At 35.6% G+C, this 23,086-nt stretch overlaps 1 protein-coding gene across 1 annotated transcript in view; it reads left to right on the top strand.

The window, feature by feature from the left end:
- Positions 1 to 23,086, top strand: part of LOC129230122 (protein bicaudal C homolog 1-like) — a 62,177-nt gene that overhangs the window by 21,127 nt on the left and 17,964 nt on the right. The window contains exons 6-12 of the mRNA XM_054864527.1: positions 1,676 to 1,729; positions 6,356 to 6,598; positions 8,813 to 9,082; positions 13,535 to 13,592; positions 13,669 to 13,742; positions 19,728 to 19,917; positions 21,492 to 21,698. Coding sequence (XP_054720502.1) covers positions 1,676 to 1,729; positions 6,356 to 6,598; positions 8,813 to 9,082; positions 13,535 to 13,592; positions 13,669 to 13,742; positions 19,728 to 19,917; positions 21,492 to 21,698 — 1,096 coding nt within the window. The remainder of the gene's footprint in view (positions 1 to 1,675; positions 1,730 to 6,355; positions 6,599 to 8,812; positions 9,083 to 13,534; positions 13,593 to 13,668; positions 13,743 to 19,727; positions 19,918 to 21,491; positions 21,699 to 23,086) is intronic.

The following is a 23,086-nucleotide window of genomic DNA, read 5'->3' as shown; positions in this document are numbered from 1 at the left end:
CCGCCCCAAGAAACAAATCCCGGATTCGCCACTGATATGGAGCATGTTCTGTTGGCGTGGAAGGAAGTGGTGTCCTGTTCCTTAAGGGTAAACAGATAGCCATGCGATGCCTGTATATATCGGCAGATCAAGTGCACCCTGCAGTGTTGCATTTTTATCCTGATAGCCACGGAAACGGATACATCATGGACTATAATGAAAGCACTCTTCTCTTCCATCTAGTTTACAAGATCTAAAAAGCTGCGGTGCCAATGCATGGTATTCTGACCGTAAATAGCAGTTATTTGTGCAAAAGGTGGTCCAATAAAATAGTGATCTTAGGTTTCTAATTCACATTGCCCAGTGCATGTATATACAAGAACGGAAATGAGACAAATGGGTATACTTAAGTAATTTGTTTTAAAATTTTATTTAATAGTTATAGGTTCAATATTTCAGTTTATCTGTCAACGTAATTTTACTTATTTTGTATTTATTGATCCAATTTTATTAACAATAAACCAGGATTGTAAAACATGCAGATAATTTTCAACATACAAATGAAAAGCAAAGTTTTAATTTTTTTGTAAATCAAAATATGAGGAAGGCGTCCAGTATATTAGCAATAAATCCATCCTGGATCTAAATTCTAAATATTTGTTCTTAATAATAAAAATCCAATAATTTATTCCAGATTAGTTGATTAACATAAAACAATCTTTAGATCTATTCTTGAAATAAGATTAATATCTGATTACATCAGTTGATTGTAAAATATTAACTTAATCGTAGAGCTTGCCTTTAATATTCTAAGTAATGCTTTATATTACTTATTCTAGTGAAAAATTAGATACATGTGCTTTCCTGGTACTACCAGTGGTGATATGTATTAGTTTAAAAAAACGAAGTTGAAAAATTTAAAGACTAAGTAGTAAAGTATATGGAGAATAATATGATATACACATTTATTGTGCATTAAAATGCTAAAACTCAACACACAAAGCAACCGAAGCTTCGGTATTCGGCCCTTCGGCCAAATTGTGCCTCGTGCAAGCTCTAGTATTGAAGAATATTAAAATTACATATTGTACGCATAAGCGACAATTACTTAAATCTTTTGTGTTGCATCCCGGCAAGGAATGGGACACAACTAAGAAAAAGTCTTAGAAATTTTTTTTTTACGGAATCGTACTTTTAAGCGATTTAGAGTCAAGTACTACAATACGAGCGAAATAATTATGATGTGGTCTTGTGGTTAGTTTTTGTTGTCTAAATAGATAATGCCATTTTAAAAATAAAATTTTTTTTCTACGTAATGAAAGTTCAATGATGTGCGACTACTGCTTATATTTTTACGGCAACACGCACCAGTTAGTAAGCTAACTTTTTTCAAGTTTTGTGGCAAGAAATAGCATGATATGTGACTATATCTGTTGGAAAAACTGTTAAATACGGACGGGAAACTTTGTTTGGATTTAATGCTAAACCAGTCATGTGTACTGCACTTATTTTACTCGTTAGCTATCCCTGTAGTGGCAAACTTATAAAACCTAGTGGCAGCCTCTAGAACCGTGGCACTATACTGTAACTGGAAGTACTGATTCATTGGAAGACTTAATATAATTCTAGTTTTAAAATCTGCAGACTATAAAAATTGTAGGTTAGATTTTTTATCTAAACGGATTGTCTATTTCAGGTTTCAATTGCAGGACAAGCAAATGGTGTCGAGTTGGCACGAGCAAAAATAAGGGTGAGTGCAACTTTACGTTCGTGTTATTAGAAAATATTCTTGTACTTTTAGTACACAATGCCAACAAGTCTCTTATTTTAGTACAGTAGTCCCCAGTGGCGGCTCGTTCCTTAATTTAGTGGGTGGGCCCGCAGTTATGTTTATGGGTCATTCTTCAAAAAGTGTAACTTTTCTGTCATACGGCTTTTACAGTAAAAACTTTAGGGAACAATTCATTTAACGATGATTTTTAATGTCATCAAAAATGTATCTATTTAAACCTGACAACAATCTTTTAATTTTTTTAGAAAATTTTTGGTTCACAACATGTGAATTCTCACCTTCGTGGCGTGTCATACACCTTGTGTGACTGTTTTTGTTGCTTAATAACTTGTTTAATTAAAAGCAGTGATGTTCTCATCAATTTTCCTGAGGGTATACTCCCAGTAATCTATTAAGCACAATTTGTGTAACGTGAAAATATACATAGTATGTCATAATATGAAAATTTATGATTTTTATTTTTTTTTATTTATGAGTAAAATAATTGGAACTTAGCTGGGCCATTGTTTATGGTTATTTCTAGAAGGTAACACTTTCTTGTAAGAATGAAAAAAAAAAAAGAAAACAAAAGGTTTCGAAATTGAAAAATATTTGCGTTCAAAAGTTACGTTTTCTGGAGAATGACCCTTATATGTTTACACAGATAGAATGATGAAAAGAATGGTTGGTAAACTAATGCTGAGGAACATAAAATGATACTTAAATCAGTTAATACAAACTTCAGATAGCCCTACAAAATTATACCACTTGATTTAATACTCCCAAACCTGTTTTTGTGCGGTGGATAAGAACCTCATATAAACAAATTGTTCGTTTTAAAGATAACTTCGTTCATTTTAAAAAACATTTTCTCTGTTTCAAAAATAATTTCGTCAATTCAGTCCCAATCTGATTGAAATTTTCATATATCGCGGGAAAAAAATCACACAAAAAAATTGTACAAAAGACCGCACAAAAACAGGTTTTTGTGTACATAGATTATACAGGGTGTTCCGTTTTTACCAACAAGACCTTCTTTTTTGCAACCGTTTGTCCAAGATGCATACTTCTAATTGCAAAAATGTTCAAAATCTGGTGCAAGGTTAAGGAATTGAAAGTTTGAAGCAAAAATAAGAATGAGTCAAAACATACAAAATTCAATTTTTTATACGGGCCCTAGGTTCTCCAACTTATATTCAGGGAAGTCATCACCATTAAAATGTAATTCCAACACAAAAAGTTTGACATTAGTACGACCAATGTTCACCCAGATATGAAACGCAGCGTTTCGTGACTTACACCACTTCACACTCACTGTCAATAACACCTTTTGAGGGAAAATATAGCAGTTTAAAAAGGCTTAAAATTTTTGTGTGCAAAACTGGTTTTTCAAATTGATTAATGTTTTGTAGTGTTTTCGCGTATCACAGCATAAAATTTGCATTTGTTTTTGAATAGCATTAAAAAACAAATACTTTGTTTTTTAACTTTGACAACCTATCATTCTTCTGAAAGGACGATAAGTTCCTATCTCATTTCTATCTGGTCCCTTAAAACTTTAAATTCGAATATCTCCTTGAGTTTTGGTCGCATAAATGTCAAATTGTTTGTGTTAGTAATATATTTCAATTGAGATTATTTCCCTAAATATAAGTTAGGAGACCTATTGTCAGTATAAAAAGTTATTTTTAGTTTTTGACTCTTTTTTTTTTCGCTTTATACTTTTAGTATCTTAACTCTGCATCTGATTTTGAACATTTCTGCAATTGGAAGTATCCACCTTGAACAAACAGTTGCGAAAATGAAGGTCTTATTGGTTAAAACGGAACACCCTGCATATTTTAAATGAAACACTCTGCTTCCCTTAAGCGATCGAATTGATAATAATATTAACAGCAGTAATAATAATAATATGTTGTAATAAAAATATAAATCTCATCAACTGTGCCATTCCCCACCCTCCAAGAGGGGTGGCACACTGTCAAACATTAAGGAACCAGACTCTCAAAAAGAGAAAGACCCCTTACCACTAAAAACACCCCCGTGAAAAATGGTTTTGCTTGGTGGATTAAATTATTTTCAGGACAGGAATAAAAAGGTATTCAACAATATTTAAAAAAAAATACTTTAATTACAGTATACGCATCTTGACATAACAATTCAAGTAACCTTAAAATTAAAACATGGATAACTGACAAATAGCGTCTAAAAGGTCCGTCTGAACAACAACAAAAATAAGTAAATGAAATAAAAGAAATAAACATAATATTTCTACTGCTGCATTTTTTACTAATCGACTTTCAAATTTAACTTATGTTTTATCATCATTATTAAATAGTAATTTTGAGTAAGAGTGGTTGAAAAATTAATTACGGTCACACATATACCCTTAACAAAATATTTAATCGACTAGTTATAGGCACATTAGCTTGAAAGGATCTTAAATATTTTAATTAATGTCAAAACTATACCCATCCTATATGATAGAAAAAAAAAAGCTAAGGTACGTACCAATAGAATTGCGATCTGATGAAAAACAGTAATGTAATTTCTACCGTGTCTCTCGACATTTTTTGACATGCGGGCCTGCAAAAGCTTTTCAAAAAAATTCACGCGGACTTGCGCTGTTTTCTTGTTAACTTGTAAAAAAAAAAATGTTCGCGAACCGTTAAAAACTAATGAAAAAAAAATACGAACGGTTGAAGTTTTTTCCCCCTTCCTTTTTTACAAAGTAATAATAATAATAAATGAATAAGTAAATATATAAATAAAACTCTATTAAATAACTGCTAGACAAGTATTTAAATGTTAAGACAAGAAGTGACTGTGGTCAAAAAAATGGACACAATTTTTAAAAAAGCTACTGAGAAATCATAGAAAATTATGAAAATTAATCTTAAAACTGACGTAAAAGATAAAGTGTTGGATAATATTATCATTAGGTATTATGGAGTTTGCTTTCTTTTCCTTTTTTTATTTTTTGCGTGAACGACCAAAAAAATCTGAGGATCAGCCTTTTTTTTTTTGCCGGTGCGTCAGACCACCGGGCTGCTCTACTATTCGAAAAGAAAGTCCTTACACAGAAATTTTGAGAATAAGCATCTCTAATTCCAAAAACAAACAAATAACAAAAAATTATGCATGCGTTGTAAAACAAATGTACGGAATCTCATGAAACCGGCAATCTCCATGCCTTATATATATATATAATATATATATATATATATATATATATATATATATATAATATATATATATATATATATAATATATATATATATATATATATATATATATATATATATATATATATATATATATATATATATATATATATATAGTAATACCTGTTGAAGAGGAAAAAATTAAGACACAAAAAAAAAAAAAAAAAAACAGAAGCGGAACGGTATGATAAAAGGTTTTCCCTGACACATGGACAGGGGCAGCCGATTCTCTGCCCTTTTACATGTTATTCTAGTGAGCGACGTTGCTAGACTCTTCTCCGCTGACCTCGACTCTTCCCTACAAACCGCTATAGACAACTACGATTTCGTTTGGGCTCGGCGAATTTTGCCCACCCTTGAGTTGCAATGAATTCCTTCGGGTGTTATCACCCGCCGTTTTTCGCTTTCTGATTCAGTCATTGCGATTGGCTAAGGGCAGAGGCGTGACTCTTAGTTTCGGGGGCAGCTTCACGCGAGCCCGCAGCTCCCAAAACTGTGCACAGTGCTAAAATTAATGGGATTTAAAAACTTTCTGGTTATGTTTAGAGATATGCGGAGAAGGGGGCGGAGGGCTAGATGTTTGAAATCCGTTGTGCGCCTTACTTTTTACTTTTTTTAAACTGAAACACAAAACGATATTTTTGTTAATAATGTATTTTATCAATTACAATTTTTTGGGTGGGCCGGGCCCACCCTGCCCATAGCGACGAGCCGCCCCTGGTAGTCCCTTCAGAAATTTAATTTTAGACCTCAATATACTCATATTCTGGACACATAAATTGGTACTGCACTTCAATGAAGAGCGCCTAGTGGCAGAATAAATAGATCAATCTTCTAATCAGTTGAGCGACTCGGAGCCTAAATTTGCCTCTGATTCCTTACGCAATAGGGTTGCGGAGTCTGAGGGAAAATGACTTCAGCCCTGGCAGAATTGCCGACTCGGTGGGTAAAACAATATTCCTGTTGGAATTTGACTCTGACATCGACTCCTTCACCCCAAACTGTCCGTCTCACACGCCGCAGCCCTATTACTAAAGATGCCTTTAGTTCATAAATAAGTCTCTATGAGAAAAAATACAATTTTAGGGAACTGTTTTTCTAATTCTAGTGATGTTCCAAAGTTTCATCATTCAAATATGTGAATTCTCTAATTAGAAATGCAATCTGATGTCGATAATTCTTATGAACTTCGAGCTCAGTATTACGCGATGAAAATGTTCTCTTTTCAAGCAGAATATTCAAAATTGAAAATTAAATTTAAACCATTCAGAATGAGCTTTGCCGTATTTTTTTCAATCCAGATAATGGTTTAACTGTTACTCCACCTCAAAGCTAAGAACTGATCTACCTTCAGATACTGAAAAGTTTAACCTCTCGACAGGATTTGCTGCCCCTCGTGTTCACGTTCGAGCTTCCAAATGGCAAAACCGTTAATCCCGGTGAGGAATGTTCTCCCGCCATCCAGCACATCCAACAGACGTACAGCTTCAACGTAGCATTCCGCTCCATTGGACCCTTGGGCATGGGTCGCACGCTATTGGAGGTGAGAGGCTGTCAACGACTCCTGTCTCGCTTGCGACAAGGATTGGCACTACTAATGGAATTTCTGACTGGATCCAAAACAGTAAGTGGTTTATAAAGTTTTTAGGTATAGTCAAAATGGGATTTTGACGGTGATACGCTACGCAACCAAAAAGTTAGGTTTATGAATTCTACAGGGTGTCCCACATAAACTGCTGGGGCACCAAAAAGTGGTGGGTCGACAGAGGTGTGGGAGTTAAGGGGTGCTGCCCGAAAGTTTATTTTCCCCCTTTTCGTAAAATTGAGCTATATTTTTGATTTTTCAAATTTGATTACTTATACTCTCTAAAAAATGAATGTGTCGAGAAAATCGGGGTTGATGACCGCTGCCTTTTCCAATTGAAAGTTCCTTTCATACAAAATAACAAGTCCATTTATTTGAGGTTTTTATTTTCGTTAAATAAATCATTCTACCTATATAAAATCATTTAATCTAGTTTTAGTCATGAAGAATGAGGGGGGAAAAAACCACTCCACTGTTGGAAATGAGGGGCAGTTGCCTTCTGTACGAGCCGCATATGGTGTCCCGCAACTCTTTGTACAGGTTGTCGCAACATTACTTACTAATTTTGAAACGCAATAATAAATTTATTTTAAAACGGAATGTTTCTATTTTTTAAGCTATGTACGTACATAGTCTTTTAAACAGATTTTCAACTTCACATCAGGTTGGTAACGTCCATGTCCTGAAAAAGCTTATTTTCTTTTTTTTCATGACCTCTACTAACATAACATTGTATATGTTGGTAATTTTTTCCCGGATGCTGACTTTAAGTCTTGTAGGATCTTTGGACGGTTGTCATACGTGACGGGTTTCAAAAATCCTAACAATGTCTTAAGGGACTACATCAGGGAATGGACTAAGTTCAGGTATCGCTCCTATTGAGCTAAGGCACTTCAGAAAGAGTTTCCTCATGACCGGCAACCTTCATTAATTCCTTTGAAGTTTGAACCCTTCTCATTCTTGTTGGAACCAAATGTCCACTCGGTAAAATTCATTCAATCATTGAAAAAGAGGGACTTTTCAAGTGTTTATGAAATTGGGGCCACTTAATGATTTACAAATCGTTTTTAAAAATTTTTAGATGTGTACCTAAATGTTCTTAAACAAAAAAATTCTGATTTATTTTATTGCGTTTTAAAATTAAGAAATTGATAATGCACCCTGCACAAACTTGTAGGAGGTAGTGATGCAATGACAATTCAAAATCACAAATCATTCTAGGGTTGGATCAGTTCGTTGTTGTAGAGGGCTTTGTGTGAGAATTCGAAGGCACGAATGTGTTCCCTTTGGATAGCAAATGCAGGACAAATGTTTGTTTTAATGCATTCATAGGCTTTTGATAAATACAGGGTGGGGAGCGGGAACTTCCTTTTTTAAAATGAAAAAAAAATGTACATAAAATCTTTTTCCTGTCACACATAATGGGAGAATATATTTAACACTGTTTTGAAAGCAATATCTTGTAAGTGTTGCCCTCCGTTGTCAATGCACTGATTCAGTAGAACTCTGAAGTTTCGGTCAACTCTTTGGAGCATTTGCTGTTTCGGCTCCTATGTGGGTCTTCAGGTCCTCGGGGGACTAAATCAGACGAGCGTGCAATCCAGTTTAAGTCACCATTTCGATCGGGCGGCTGTTAAAAAAAAATAAGCCACAGTAAACGCGCGATGCGGTCTCGTCCAAAGCATTGCAACTGAAAGCATGATGTAACAAAACTTCCCATTCATCTTTCTGTTGAACCTCTTCCCACCTCTCCGTAATGCTCCGCACTTTTTGCGCGTCAAATTCAAAAAAGGAGATTCCCGCGCTCCACTCTATACTACGAATTTATTAAAGTTAAGTTCTTTGACGTAGAAAATCAAACATGCTTCTTTGTAGACTTGTGCTAAACATCGTAAGTTCGAGACTTTAGTACATTGTAAAAAAGAAATTCCGTGTAGCAATTTGTGCGCTTTAGCGACGTTAGTTTTTCTTTTTAAAAGAAACTTTCTAAGCATTCAGTGCCCAAAAGGTAAAATATTTGCACTTTCAAACCCTCTTAGAATTCCCTGTTTGGAATGGAAGTGAGATTCCCGCCCCTGTAATGCTGTCTTTGTCTCCTACATCTCCTGGAAGCTTACTCATAATTCTGGGGCACCCTGTACTTTTATATTGCATAATCTTAGAAATGCTTCTAAAATCACTGAACAAACATTTCAGTATCCCTTTCATATTGTTCAGTGACCTACTGTGCTAAAACCTAATTCAATGTCTTAGATTCCTGTGATGGGATTTATGAAGACTGAAATAGCTGCTCAGCATCACCAATTCGTTATGGGACCTTGCAATGCAAACATTCAGATGATCACCAACAAGACGGGCGCGACCATCACCTTCCCCGATTTCTGCCCGTCACTCTATGGCAGCGACAGCCCGACAGCTCAACCGGCGCCACTCATAGCTGGTCACTCGATTCTAAGAACCAAATCCACGGTTCTTATTCAAGGATCCTTCGACAGTGTTTGTCTGGCTTGGCAAGAATTGTTGGTAAGAAATTTTTGTTATCTATATATATAAATACAACTTAAACAGCACCGCACGTGTACAATCTGTACATACACATACCTGTTATTCCGTAGATGTAAATAATCGGGGCGAAGGGGGTTCCACCCCCTGCGATGGATGACAATTGAGGCAGTGAGAAGCAAAGGGATGTAAGTGAACATTTTCAAGTTTCGAGTAAAATGAGTTTAAAGATAAGGTCCTAGGTAGGCTTGCATTGAAAAGCGTTTCTAAATCATTCTGTGTAGTAGTACCTACCAGAGCTACAAGTACTATCTCTTGCTCCAACACAGAGGTTTTCCTATCATTTGTACTAGTTAAATCCGAATTTTAATTTTGCCACTTACATCCCTTTACTTCTCACTACCTCAATTGATGATTTAATGCTTTACCTCAGGATGTCCTGAGGAGATCGGAAGTTCGGTCCGGAAGGTTTAGAGGGGTGAGATAGCGGATTGACTTCCCTTGCAGGGCCGATCCTAGCAGGTGTGCAGAGTGTGCACCGCACAAGGGCGGCCGAAGCAAGGGGCGGCCGCAGGCTGCATCATGTAGTTCTTATAATAAAGAAAAATTCCTCAAGAATTTCTCACAAGATCACTTATAATAAGTCGAATAAATCTGCTAAATTTTAAATGTTCAATTATCAAATTAAGTGTCGATTTCCCGACAGCATATAGCATAGTTTAAGAAAAGTAGAATGTTTGGGACCAATGTGTTAGTTCATTGTCCATTAATATTTACTCTTTGCACACATGCTTCATTTGGTTGCAAAATTTGTGACAGAACCGGTAATCAGGCATGGATACAGGGGAGGGAAAATGAGGAAAATGGCCCCCTCCTGAAGCATGAAAGGGTGCCTTCTAAAAGGAGCACCGAGGGCGGCCACTAATGTTTACCTCCCAAGCGTTCATAGACCTAAACAATGAAAACATTTTTTATTTATATAAAAAAAAAGCTATACTGATTAGATACTCTGATCATAAGCATTTCAAACAACAAAATCTGTGTTCAATAATCGTGGATGCGTGGGAAGAAAGTAAAAAATTGCCACTCATTTGAGAGTCAAACATATATATGAATGACAAACTAAAATTTTGTAATTTTCCCCCTTTACGGCAATTTTTTCTAATTAAAATCCCGAATGAACTGCCCGGTTTCAGATCAGGTAGGAGGACAGGGCTCTTGCCCCGGGTAGTAAGTTTAAACGAAGATCCAAAATGATGCCATGACCTCCTTGACGAGACTAAAGAAAGTTTAAAATTGCGTTTCTAAGACTATAATTTCGGAACATTTCACTGGTTGAACCACCGAACTTCTAGCACCCAATTAAGTCTCTGATTTACCCCTTCCACCTTAACTTAATCAAATATAGCCTAAAAATATTGGCTTCGAAATCTAAAATGTGTTTTTAGAGGATAGCCTTTCCTAATGTCATCAAAAATTGCTTAATGACATTTTTCGATTTCTTTTTCGAAATTTTTGCGATGGACTTTTTGCTATTACTAGCAAAGACAGTCTCAGTTAGCGTCTTTAGAGAAGCCTCTAATCCCACCCCCTCTCACTTAATTTATTGAAAAACAAACTAAAATTGCGTTTTTCAGACATTAGTTTCAAGAACTTTCGGGGAAGGACCCCGGATCCCGCTTTTCTCCAAACTATTTTTTCCGAACTAATTTCCAAACTAATTTTCTCCAACTATACCTCCAAATTTCGTTTTTAGACGGTTCCGTGGAGCCACAGAACCCTTCCTGCCTAAACTAGCCTGAAATTGACTTCAGTTTCTAAAAACAGTTCGTGAGGGCACACTGAACCCCCGCCCGCTCTTAGTCCCATCGTTATCAAACAATGCCTAAAATACGTTTCTGGGACTTCAATTTCTAAAAAAATTCCGGAGGAGAACTGCTTGGCTTATTTAACTTTTCGCCGCGCTAGTGCATACCCATCAATCGTCGAGGTAAGGTGGACAAAAGTGTATACTAGTTGTATTTTTCAGATATTAATATCGAAAAATATCCGTAAGATCCGCCGATGCTTCCCAGTATCGTTAACGTCACCAAAAATAGTATGAAATTGCGCTTTTAGAAACATCCGTTCATAGTCTCAAAACCCTTCCTTCTAAAAAATAGCCTATAATGTATTTTAGTTCTGAAAAATATTTCGGTTCGGAATATTTTCACGTTTCCCCTATCGTTTTCAAACATAGCCAAAAATGGGTTTTTGAAGCAATAGTGCCAAGAAATCACCGGAGGAAAGCCGCCAGATCCCCTACCATCACCAAAACAGCATAAATTTGCGTTTTGAACTTCAATTTCGAAAACCTTAGACGATTTAATCTCCCTCCCTCTAGCAACGTCAACAAAGGTAACCCAAAATTGCGTGCTTAAAACTTCAGTTTTGGAAAATTTTCGGAAAGAGCGTCGACCCTTCCAACGCTACGGTCACAAAAAAAGGCTTCCGACTGATTTCAATTTGGAAAGAATTTTAGGAAAGAACATCAACATTACTATCTCCTGAAGTCTCGAAAAAGTTCCTAAAATTGCGATATTTGACGTCAATTTCGAAAATTTCTCCATGCACCTTGAGTATACCGGACTCTTTTGTCCTTGCAACCGAACACAACCAAAGATTAACTAAAGCTATTTTTCATACGCCAATTTCGATAATTTTCTCGGAGTAATCCCGCCTTCCCTGATCCCCCCCCCCCCCGACTTTCCTCTGATGTCACCGAAGACAGACTATAAAATGCGTTCTTAAGATTAGTAAATTTTGGTATGTATTAATTTCTTCAAAGATATAAATTGTACCTAAGGAGTTTCTTTTATTATAAAACATTTCTTCCTTTTTATAAGTTCATCATTCTTCCGTTCTTTTTTTTCTAATTAGAACTTGGTATAGAAATTTGAAGAAAGATTTATATGGATGTTAAAGATGAGTCAAAATATGCAAATTACTCTTGAGGGGCGGCACATTAGGTCTTTGCACAAGGGCGGCCGACACCCTAGGATCGGCCGTGTTCCCTTGGATGTTCTACATCCAACAGTACCAGTATTGACGTGGTAGACATTACCAGTGTGGAGGAGATAGGGTTAAAGGCAAAGACACGCACTGGTTTTAATAGTACAAATTGCATAACTTCGTATGCAAATTAAAGAGATCTTGACATCTCTATGAAACTAAAGACGAAACTAAAAGTTAAATACCTCAAATAGAAAGTAAGTGATTTAAAGTAAAACAAGAAATGATTACGAAGAAATATATCATGCAGTCAAGTCTCAATTACTTGAAGCCTTACGAATCTAAATCGAATATTATTATCTCGATTTTTTTCATTAGGCCCCAAACTCTTGAAGGCTACGGAAACTTCACACAACTCGAACTTTTAATGACACGAAACTTTTCGTCGGTCCCTTGAGACTTCAAGCTATCGAGAGCTGATTGAGCATGTATAAGCGCTGTGCCACAGCTAATTCTTCACTGTCAGGATGGAAATGATTGACGACGCAATTACTAACATTAATTTATTACTGTATACATAAGTGTGTATACACTACATTATAAAGAAATCTCTCAATTACCTAATATTGAGGTTCACGGGGGTGGCAATTGAAGAGGTAAGGATTCACTAAGGACAAGAGGCAACGGACCAAGCGAAGACACAGCTTGCCACCATATACATGACATATCATCGCCTCAGAGCAACACTAAGGCATCTAATCCCAAGAATAACACTAAGAATATCCTACTGTTGATCTAAGGCGACGATTTATAGATAAATATATATATTTGTATATATATACACAAAATGAAAATTTACAACTCTTTGTGAGGGGGGTTTTATGCACCCCAAATAGCAAAATTGCACTCAATGTTAATCTTGTTATGCTCAACCACTTTTTATTTGGCTAGGAAGAAAAGGTGTTGGGATTTACAGAGCACTCTTACACAATAAAACAATATTTCAGAAATTAAATCTTTCTGGAGGGTAAGAAAACAGTTGAGGGTTAAAATTGACGCGCAATATCAATCGGACTTATCTCCGAAAAGGGGGGGGGGGGAAACGAGGTAATTTCTGTTTAAAAACAGAGCTGGAAATATTCAAAAGAATGCATACAAAATGAGAGTTAAAACTTCAGTTTTGAAACTCATTGACGTTTTTAGGAGACTAAAAGATAATTCCAAATGTTTTAGATCCTGCTGGGGTGTAAAACACCCTACCTCAAAAGCTACATGTTAATCTCTGAAATATTTAGTTTACATAAGAACAGAATTCCTTCTGAATCCGAAATAACCACGCTCAGCAGTTTTTTCCTTTAACTTTTACGTATTTCCAACCTCATACCTGTTATTTGTTTTTTGTTATTTGTATTTTGAATTAAAATTTCTTTCTGAAATCAAAGTGAAGTATGAAGCCTAAACTTTTCAATTCGCCATTTCTAGAAATGTCTTCCGTTGGTATTGATGTTCAACTTAAAGGAAGGACAGGAACTCGATCCAGGTAACATCTTATTCGCGCTTTAAATTTAAATATATTTTTTCAACAGCAAATTGTTTCAATTTCAACTTCTTTTCAGTAATGATGAATCGATTCATGGAAACGTTCAATATCAACATAATGGTGAGACCGAAAACCAAAGAAAATACTAAGGTAATTGAATTTTAACTTTTGTTCAGATGGGTTTTTCGTAATGAAAATCTTGTCTTCTAAGCCAATGCCATTGTGCATAAGCTAGAAAAATAGTGAACCAACTGTCAAAGTTATTCAAAACTTTACAGAAAGGCAACATGTCTTAAGTTTATTTGATGAAATCGTTAAAGCATTTACTTTATTATATCCGACTTACATTAAAACAAATTTTTTTCACTAAAGTTTTTAAATTCCAAATGGTACGCTAAGAGATACAATGAACATGAGATTTAAAAAGTTTAGTCAAGAACTAAACGAGCCGACTTTCCAGTCTACCCATATCGACTTTCTAGTATCTGATTAATATTCTCAAATAGCTAAAAACACTAATTGTTTCAAACATCTTTTTTTAATATTTTAAGCCAATTTCTAGGAATAAAATACGCCTTGCTCTTTTTAGAATTAGATGCGTAAGAAAAAAATAAACGAACAAATAAAGTAGCAGCCCCTTTAAAACAAAGCATCTAATACACATTTTTTCTGTTGAAAAAATTCTTTAACCGCTTTCAAAAAGAAAAAAGCTAACTAAACTAAATAAATCATATCAAAAGAAAAAAGTTTGTTTTTCCTCTGTTGCCAAAAAATATTTTTTTAAATGAATTTATGTACTTTCCAAAATAAAAAAAGTAAAATGTCAACTTAAAGAAATAATTTTCATTGTCAAAAAAAAAAAAAAAAAACCTTCTGCGCATACCTTTATGTAAAAACATAAGACTTCAAGTTTATCCGCCGAAAACTGAGTGTATAAATTAAAACTTTCGAGTTAAAATAAAAATAAATCATATTAACAAAAATTATCTCGCAGAAAAACCATTGCTGCGGAGTTGGATTGAATCCCATTTTGGGATAAGTCAGATTCGGGAGTCGAAGGTATTTAATTCCGACTCTTAGTTGGAATCGTTCATTTCCCTTAGAGTACGCAGCTCTGCCAATGTGTGCGGAGTTGGACTTATTTTAAGATAAAGGATTCGGAGTCGAATATCCAAGAATCGGCGTCAGTCAATTTTCCTCAGAGTATAAATTTGTGCCAAAACTACGAAAACGAAGAGTCGGAGTCAGACTAATTGTCGGGCACAGGAGTCGGAGTCAGGTGCCCCAAAATTCTCAGTCACAGTCTGGAGTTTGTCAAGAGCTATTTCCAACAAAATTTGTTTGAAGTAATCCGCCTTCAAGTGCGGAATCTACATTGACTTTCAGTTTCCCCGTAGGCGATAATGTTAAGGGATTTGAACTGTTCAACATTGAACGGAAAATTGTTCAAATCAAGGATTTTATAAAATTTTTCATCAAAAAGCAATTTTTCCACGAAGTTTTTTGAAGCAAATTCGCCTCTAAGTTCGGTGAATTTTCCTCGTAGGCGCTAATGTTAAGTTTTTGAACTGTTCAAAATTGAACGAAAAAAAGTTACTATCAAAAAGTGAAATATAGGAATGAGGTGCAATCGCAGAGATCTTTTGAACAAAAAAAAAGTTCGGATCGGACTATTTACTCAAGTTATTAGGGGGGTTGGGACAGACTGACATTTTTACCCATCTCAATACCCTACTTTCCAATTTTTAATTTTTCGATATTTCTTTAATTTTTTTATTTCGGACTTTTTTGTTTCTCGCGGTATTTTGAAGATGCATTAAGCCTTTCATGCTTTTTTCTTCGTTCTCGGAACTTTTACTGGGAAAATAGGCTAAAAATCATAGTGGAGAATCCTCCATATGCAACTTGGGTTTCATCAAATACAGTTCAATTGTTGGACTCCATGAAAATTTTACTCAGAATTAGTATTAAGTGTATATCATAGAATTTTTCAATCTGAAGTATAATCCTCACGTGTTAGCTGTTTATTAATTTCTGACCAGTTAATGCGGTAAATAATAAGAGTTCTAGTGGTTTATTTCTGTTTTTTTTTCTTTTTTTAAATTTGTCTAGAAATAGAGGAACCCGTTCGACTGTAACGTTTAGCCATATAACTTGTAATGTGCTGACGGCACACATTGTATTAGACTTAATTACTTAACGGACTACTGAAGCATGATGTCTGATTGCTAAACTTTTTAGTTCAAATAGCTACCTATATGCAATGATGAGTCATGTTTCGTTCGTATGAATTTTACTTGATTTGAACGTAATAATCTGACTTTCTTTTACCCGTGATATCACTGAAAATAGAATTTCTTATATGGTGATACTAGTGGTACCCCGCACGGCTCTGTCCGTAATAGAAAAATTAGAAGGTCTTTTGGTTCGCCTGTATATTTACAAATGTATGGTGAATTTTCTCGCCAATTGGTTTGTACCCATGCTACGGTTCCACGTTATGATAATTTCGTATTTCGCCAATTGGCTTGTGCTCATGTTACGGTTCCATGTTATAATAATTTCGTAATTTACTCGTCTATCTTAGGATAGTTTTGTTCTTAAAATTGGAATAGAAAAAGAACCACATCGAATTTTCGAAAAATCGCTTCGAGGTGCACACCCCCATGCTACAAACTTTGTGCTAAATTTTAATGAAAATCTGCCGAACGGTCTAGGCGCTATGCGCGTCAGAGATCCAAACATCCTTCCGACATCCAGACACTTTCAGCTTTATTATTAAAGATTGATAAGCATATATCTGAATCTCACTTGTAAGAAAATGCTATGCTTGAGGCCAAAATTAAACTTTTAAACTTACGATTTTCTTTATAGACTTGATGAATTATAATTTAATGTAAACTTGTTCTATCATGTTGCCATGATGTATATTGGATGAATTTCTTCAACTGATCTATACTGATGATTTGTTTTTACTGAGCAACAGAATGTTACCTTCCTCCTTATCAGTAATATAAGGAGTAAATAAAGCTTACAAACTGTCACAAGAAATATTGTGGCGCTTTTAAGCATAAACTAAATTTAAACTTATATTCGCAAATATGCTAAAAATTGGTTTAATTAAAAATGCATGATTAATTGCACAATTTGTTATTGTTTCTGATTTCATGGATGTACATGTGTTGCTCCTAGTTTTGGATTTACGATTTCTTGTTCTCGTAGATTCACCAGTCAACCGCAATTTAATCTAGTTGATAGAACCACGTGACATAGGTGACCAATTAAAAACTGGTTGATAGAACCACGTGAAATTTTCGACCAATTAAAATTAATTATTTTTCACCTGCACGTTATTAGTCTGCCCAAGTAACCGCGTATTAACCAAACGCATTTGATGGAACATCAGCTGGTAACACCGGTTAATAACCACTGACGGGATTAGCTGTCATGTGATCAACCGTTCACGGTTGGTTACCATAGGGTTTTGGGCACGGAATATTCCTGAAACTGCTTGGGTAAAGCACCAAATATACCAGGAATAAAGTACCTAGTAGGGCATAAATGTTACTAATTTCATAAGCAATAAAACTAAGTAGTTTTAAAAATACAATTTACTTTCAAATAAAATTATCGAATTTAAAAGAAATTCTGCAATATTTTGTAGTAAGTTACCGTCCTAAGCCAGGACTAAAGCAGAAATACTTAAAATACACCACCAGCTCAGTAATTCCATCCGAGGACTGCAGTTTCGTGCTTTTTAGCACTCATCAGCCTGGAATAGGAATCACATTAGCTGGAGGCGAAAAATCTCTTAAGGGAGCCAAGAGAGCCAAACAAACTGGTCGCTAATGGTGTGCTAATTCTTACATTAGCTACCAGTTTGTTTGATTATATTCCGGGCTGATGAGTGCTAAAAAGCACGAAACTGCAGTCCTCGGATGGAATAACTGAGCTGGTGGTGTATTTTAAGTAAATTCTGCAATAGTTTACATCTTAATCATAAAGTATTTGAACACAGTGAGGATGGATATTGTCAACGGTTTGGGGGGGGGGGGGTCATGACCCCCATGATCCTTCACTTGTATCCGCCCCGGCTGACTTTGGGCAAAAGTGAGCAGTTTGAGGGCATCCCCTCGAAAGTCTTTTGAAATTTGCACTGAAATGGCATTTCCGGCTGTTTTTAAAACAATTTTTAAAGAAAAGTACTGTTCCTTGAAATTTATTTGAAAATCCAAGGACCAATAAAACTTTTATGCTATGTTTGATTACGTTAGGGGAAGCAAAGGGGTCTGAAAGCTCTCACCGGAGAATCCTCCAGCACTGTTAACCACAACGAACGCACAATGAACAAGCAAAAAAAGAGGTTTGAATGATTTTTGGAAAAACGAACATCCCTGAACATGCTTATTTCAGAGATGCACATGTAGAAACAAGGCATTAAACCTAGGTTTTTTCTTCCAAAGGGCTAATAAGCTTTAAAGAGCCTCCTATATTGGTGAAATTATTCGAGTTAACTAGTGAAAGATTCTGTGTTGCACAAACAACGTATCTATTGAAAAAGGCCGTAGCTTCTAAATTCGAAAGTCTTACGTTGTTAGATCAACTCGAACAGTTTTTACAAGTTAAGTCATGTGAAGAGTTTTGTCAGGGTCGGCCCGCGATGTACTGGACTAACAATTTCGGGTAAATGTAATAAAAGGAAAAAAGAATTGCAAAAGCAAATTAGGGAGTTGGGTTAATTTGTTCCAACTAAGTCCAAAAGTGCATTTTGCTTATTTTTTTTCTTAATTTTTAGTTAAGTGAAATTTTCAAATTTTGTAGTCATAAAGTCGAAAAACAGGCATTTTGTGGGTCGAAACAGAATTTAAAATTTGTAGCTGGGGAACCTAATTAAAATTATCCGTTGTGTGAACAGTTGCGGATTTTAGGGGACCCTAGGGGACACATGCCCCCCCCCCCAAAAAAGGATGAAGTAATTTCACTATTTTATTTAACTTTTTAATCGACCTTTCTTTTGCATTTTTATTACGTAATTAAAAAGAACACAAACACATACAACATATTTTGAATAGAAACATTTTTGTTTGCTAAAGAAATATTTCTGGAGTCAGAGGCCCAGATATGCAGAATACATTTAACTCACTGGTTTCGAATTCAAGGGACCGTATTATCGCGATTCGTCCACTAATTCTTCGATAGAATCAATAATTAGCACTTTTTAATGTGTAGGCGCACATAAGTCATTTTGATCCAGGAACCTATTTACAAAATAGATTTCTTTTTCAACTTATGAAAAATGCAAAATGGAAGAAATCATATGGTAGTTTCTATGAAAAACCGTGATTTTTAATGGAAACGGCATGTAGTACATATCAATATGTTACCTTAACTGTATCATGGCTTTAAGAACAAAACAGCAACTGTTTTGAAATTCTCACAGAAATACTTTCTGAATTTTTCATTAAAACTTACATGTTATAAAGTTATGATTTTCTTTATAAATTTATTTAAAAAAAAAACTAAAGTGATGTATGGTATGGGTTTATTTAATAACTTTTCCCTCGTGTTATAATCATTATGACAATGTTCCTAAGTAAAGCCGCTCATTGTATAGCATCTCGGTTAACAACATTAATAACATTATATTGGGTTTAGTATTTAAGTTTAGTTTTAGGCTTGAAACGTTAAAAATGTTTCCCGTTCGCATTCAAAGATTTTCGTGCATAATATTCATGTACTTAGAAGTAGATTCATTGATCTAAACGAATCCTAAAAATAGTAAAAAACGTGCACATTTAAAACTAAAGTCATTAAAACTTTGTTATGAAACATCGAAGGCGGCGGGAGGAGGGGCTATTCAATTTCCCGTGCTACCTCCAAAAGATTTTTCTGTATCCACCCCTGTGTGTGAACATAGTTTCACACACGAGTTTTTTTCATCCACTATTATACCGAACAACAAAACATTTCCATTGTAAAAGTGTGCGCTTTTTGAGGAAGGGATATTCAATCCTACGAAAATTGTAGAAAGGGTACACAGATATCAAAAGTTTGGGAAACTCTGCAATAAAGTTTTGAATGTAATGATAAACTTTCAAGGAGTTACTAAACTAATCGAAGAACTATTCTTTTTAGTCTGTTTTAGTACGTGGAGCTGAAAAAGATTGCGAGATTCTCTTCCAAGTGCGTAAAGATATCTTAGGGTTGGAAGAAGACGATTGGACTGTTGAGTCGCCTTCCAAGAGTAGCTTCAACGTACCAATTCTTAAATCCTACAGCAGGATGAGGCCACCTATGGAGTCTAGGGAACAAATGCAGCGACAAGGTACATCATTAATTTACGTTTGCTTTAATTTTTCTACGTGTTAAACTGTCCGGAGAGCTGTTGGGAACATTAAATGAAAGTTATAAGTAACCTTGAGCAGTAAGCCTTTACGCATTGGCCTACCGGGCCCAGGCTCTAGGGCCCCAAAGATTTAGGGTTCTCATTTAGTTTTAAAGTTTCGTTTAAAGGTTAAAGTACCACACAAAACGCAATACCAAGAAGGAGTAGTCGGAATGAAACGGAATTTAACACGTGATGTAAAATTGATGTTAAAAGTGATCAGAAATTAAAGCAAAATGATCATTTATTGGAAAAATTCCAAGTGAATGGAGCTTTGCCCGGTCACACACAGCAAAGGTGTCAGACGACTTCCTTTTCCACATTATCACTTTCTCTGGCCTGCGTCATGTCCTTATTTATTTCTAATAGAGTATATCTGGGATCACTGGAGAAGGTTAATTGCATCGCCTATGAGTCTGCTCGAATGAGTGGCGCGTTTACAGTAACTATGGTGAAGAGATGACGTAGGACATCGTTCGAGAATGCTATGCCTCAATCCTCAATTGTATCACAGAGTACATTCATGCTAGAGGTGGCTCAGCAGGGTTCTTAAACCTCCATGCATTTGGGAAATTTTCAGTAATAATCATTTTGCAAGCGCTTTCTAACATCAACGTTGTCGTTACGTGTATAAAATTTAGTTTCATTCGCCTGCAGTGCATAAATTTGTCGAAAAATTCGACGGTTTCAGGACACCTATGGTTTTGGGCGAATGTAGATACCATAAGTTTTCAGTCAGTATCAAATCTCTATATATACGGTCAGTCAATAAATAACGAGGTAGAGGCTATAAAACAGATATTATTCGACATTCTTTAAAAATACTGACCGAAATTGTTTAGACACTTATCCCTCTAAGAAATTAGTCGATTAATTCCGTGCTCATAAATCTTGGTTGCTGCTGAAGCCAATTACGCGCGCACTCATTTATTTCATCACCCGAATGAAATCTGTGTCCCCGAAGAGCCTTCTTGAGTTCCTCAAATATGTGAGATCATATGGGGATAGATCTGGACTATAAGAGGGGTCGCTCAAGGTTTCCCACTTACCTTTCCGCAAAAGTTCCTTTTTTGCATTGTCTGTGTGTGATTCCGGTAAACTTTCACGTGCTGTCATCGCGTTGCACGATAATGCTAGACGACAGCCAATGCAACTGAGTTGCTTTTGCGGAAATTCAAGTCGGAAGGCTTGAACCACCCCCTTCTAGTCCAGATCTATCCCCATATGGACCGACATCTTTGGGGAAACTCAAGAAGGCACGATTTCATTCGGACGATGAAGTAAAGGGGTGCGTGCGTAATTGGCTCCAACAGCAGCAGCTAAAAGATTTTAACGATCACAGAATTATGCCACTAATTTCCCAGAGGGAAAAGTGTTTATAGAATTTCTTTCTGTATTTTTAGTTTGTTTTATAGCCTCTGCTTCGTTTATTGACTGACCCTCATACAGTGGTAACTTTCTTAACGAAATTACTGAAGAATCGAGTCATATCTGTTCTTTTTCCTCCTCAATAGTAACTTCAAACCTGACCACTGCAGAATCTTTGAGCCTCCTTACTAATATCATTCAGCAGAATCCCCAGATTGTTGGTCTTCTGAACAATTTGTCTTTGACTTCTCCTGCTGTCAAGACCGGAGAAGCTGTTCCACCAACGATGCCGAATCCAGTCTATCAGCGCCAAGTTGTGCATAATCCTGGACCACTTAATTACCCGGTGAAAAGTAAGTTCCAAACTGAAGTGTATTTTCAATTTGTTCTACAGAATGCATTCTGGAATGATTAAATCCAGTGTTAGCACTCAACCTTTTGTAGTTTTGAGTTCTCTTGGTACTCTGGATTTCCCAGTGCTTAATGTATTGCCATCAGGTTCCAGAGACTGCAGTTTTGTCCTTGTTGTGGACTCATCCGTCTGGAATAGTCCATAACAGAACTGAAAATTACTGATTTGCAAAGTGCTTAGTTTTCACCATTATATCCATATTCTCAATAGTCTATTTTTTTAATTTGCTAAATTATCGGAATATAATAACTTAAATTACCAATATTTTCTATCGGTGCACAAAATATTTAAATTTCTCAACTGCAAATCGAGTAAAAAATTTGATAAGGGTCTTCAAGTAAATTTTAGTGTTGCAATGCATAAAGCAATTTTTGCAAATGTTTAGCAATGAGCGTTGCAAAAATAGGCCTAAACATCTGAGGCTTAGGCCCGAAATAGATGACCTCTATTTAAGGAGGGGATAGTTTAACATTTTCACGACGGGTGTGCTCCAATACATAATTATAAATAAATTGCATAATTCACTAATGTCATAAAAATGAATTTCATTGACAAATTCATAATATTCAATGTAAGAAGTACTTCTAAAAATTCTTCGACTCCTGAAAGTTTTATTAATGGAGCTGTCCCTTTGCCTCAAGGTCTTATATTTTAGGTACTCGAGTTTCTTCTTGGTTGTATCCCAGGTAGCACACAACATTGAGGCGGTTCAACGAAGCATTTAAAAATGGTTGTCACAAAGTTCAAAACATTTTTTAACAGACTTCGAAAAAGGAAGTTATGAATTCGTCTGCGGCTTTTTATGTATGTTTTTGTATTGCTCCAAGAATACTGGACAGATTTAAAAATTTTTTTTTTTTAGAAGAGTGTACTTTCCAGATTGTGTCATGGTAATTTGGTCTGGATCTAATAAGAGGTCCCGGAGAAATCCAAGAAACATTAAATTTCACACGTTGTGGCTACGTAGTCCAACTTACGTCAACGGGCGGAATATGTCACAGGTCGCGTGCTTTTGCCGTGACCGGTGTATTTTCGGTCTTGAACGATATGTAATTCTCGCGGCATATGGATGAGAAATTTTTGCGAAAAATATTTCAGTTTTTAAATAAGTTTTCAGTTTTTATGGCTTTCGATTCAAGGGGAATGAAATACAGAACACCCCTCCCTTGATTTAATTTATATTCTTTAATAAGATATTGTAACTGGTGTCTGATTTCTGAAGTTTGACCAGTATTCTAGATTTGCTATTTCTCGATGCCACCAGTTTAATTTGAAATTAGCTTTATACTAATTAGTAGGCTTAAAAAAAGGTTCTGAACTCGTTGGATT

The sequence above is a fragment of the Uloborus diversus genome, chromosome 9 (assembly GCF_026930045.1).
Source record: "Uloborus diversus isolate 005 chromosome 9, Udiv.v.3.1, whole genome shotgun sequence".
Taxonomy (NCBI): domain Eukaryota; kingdom Metazoa; phylum Arthropoda; class Arachnida; order Araneae; family Uloboridae; genus Uloborus; species Uloborus diversus.
Note: the sequence above shows the minus strand (reverse complement) of the source record. Positions and strands in the feature narration are given on the sequence as shown.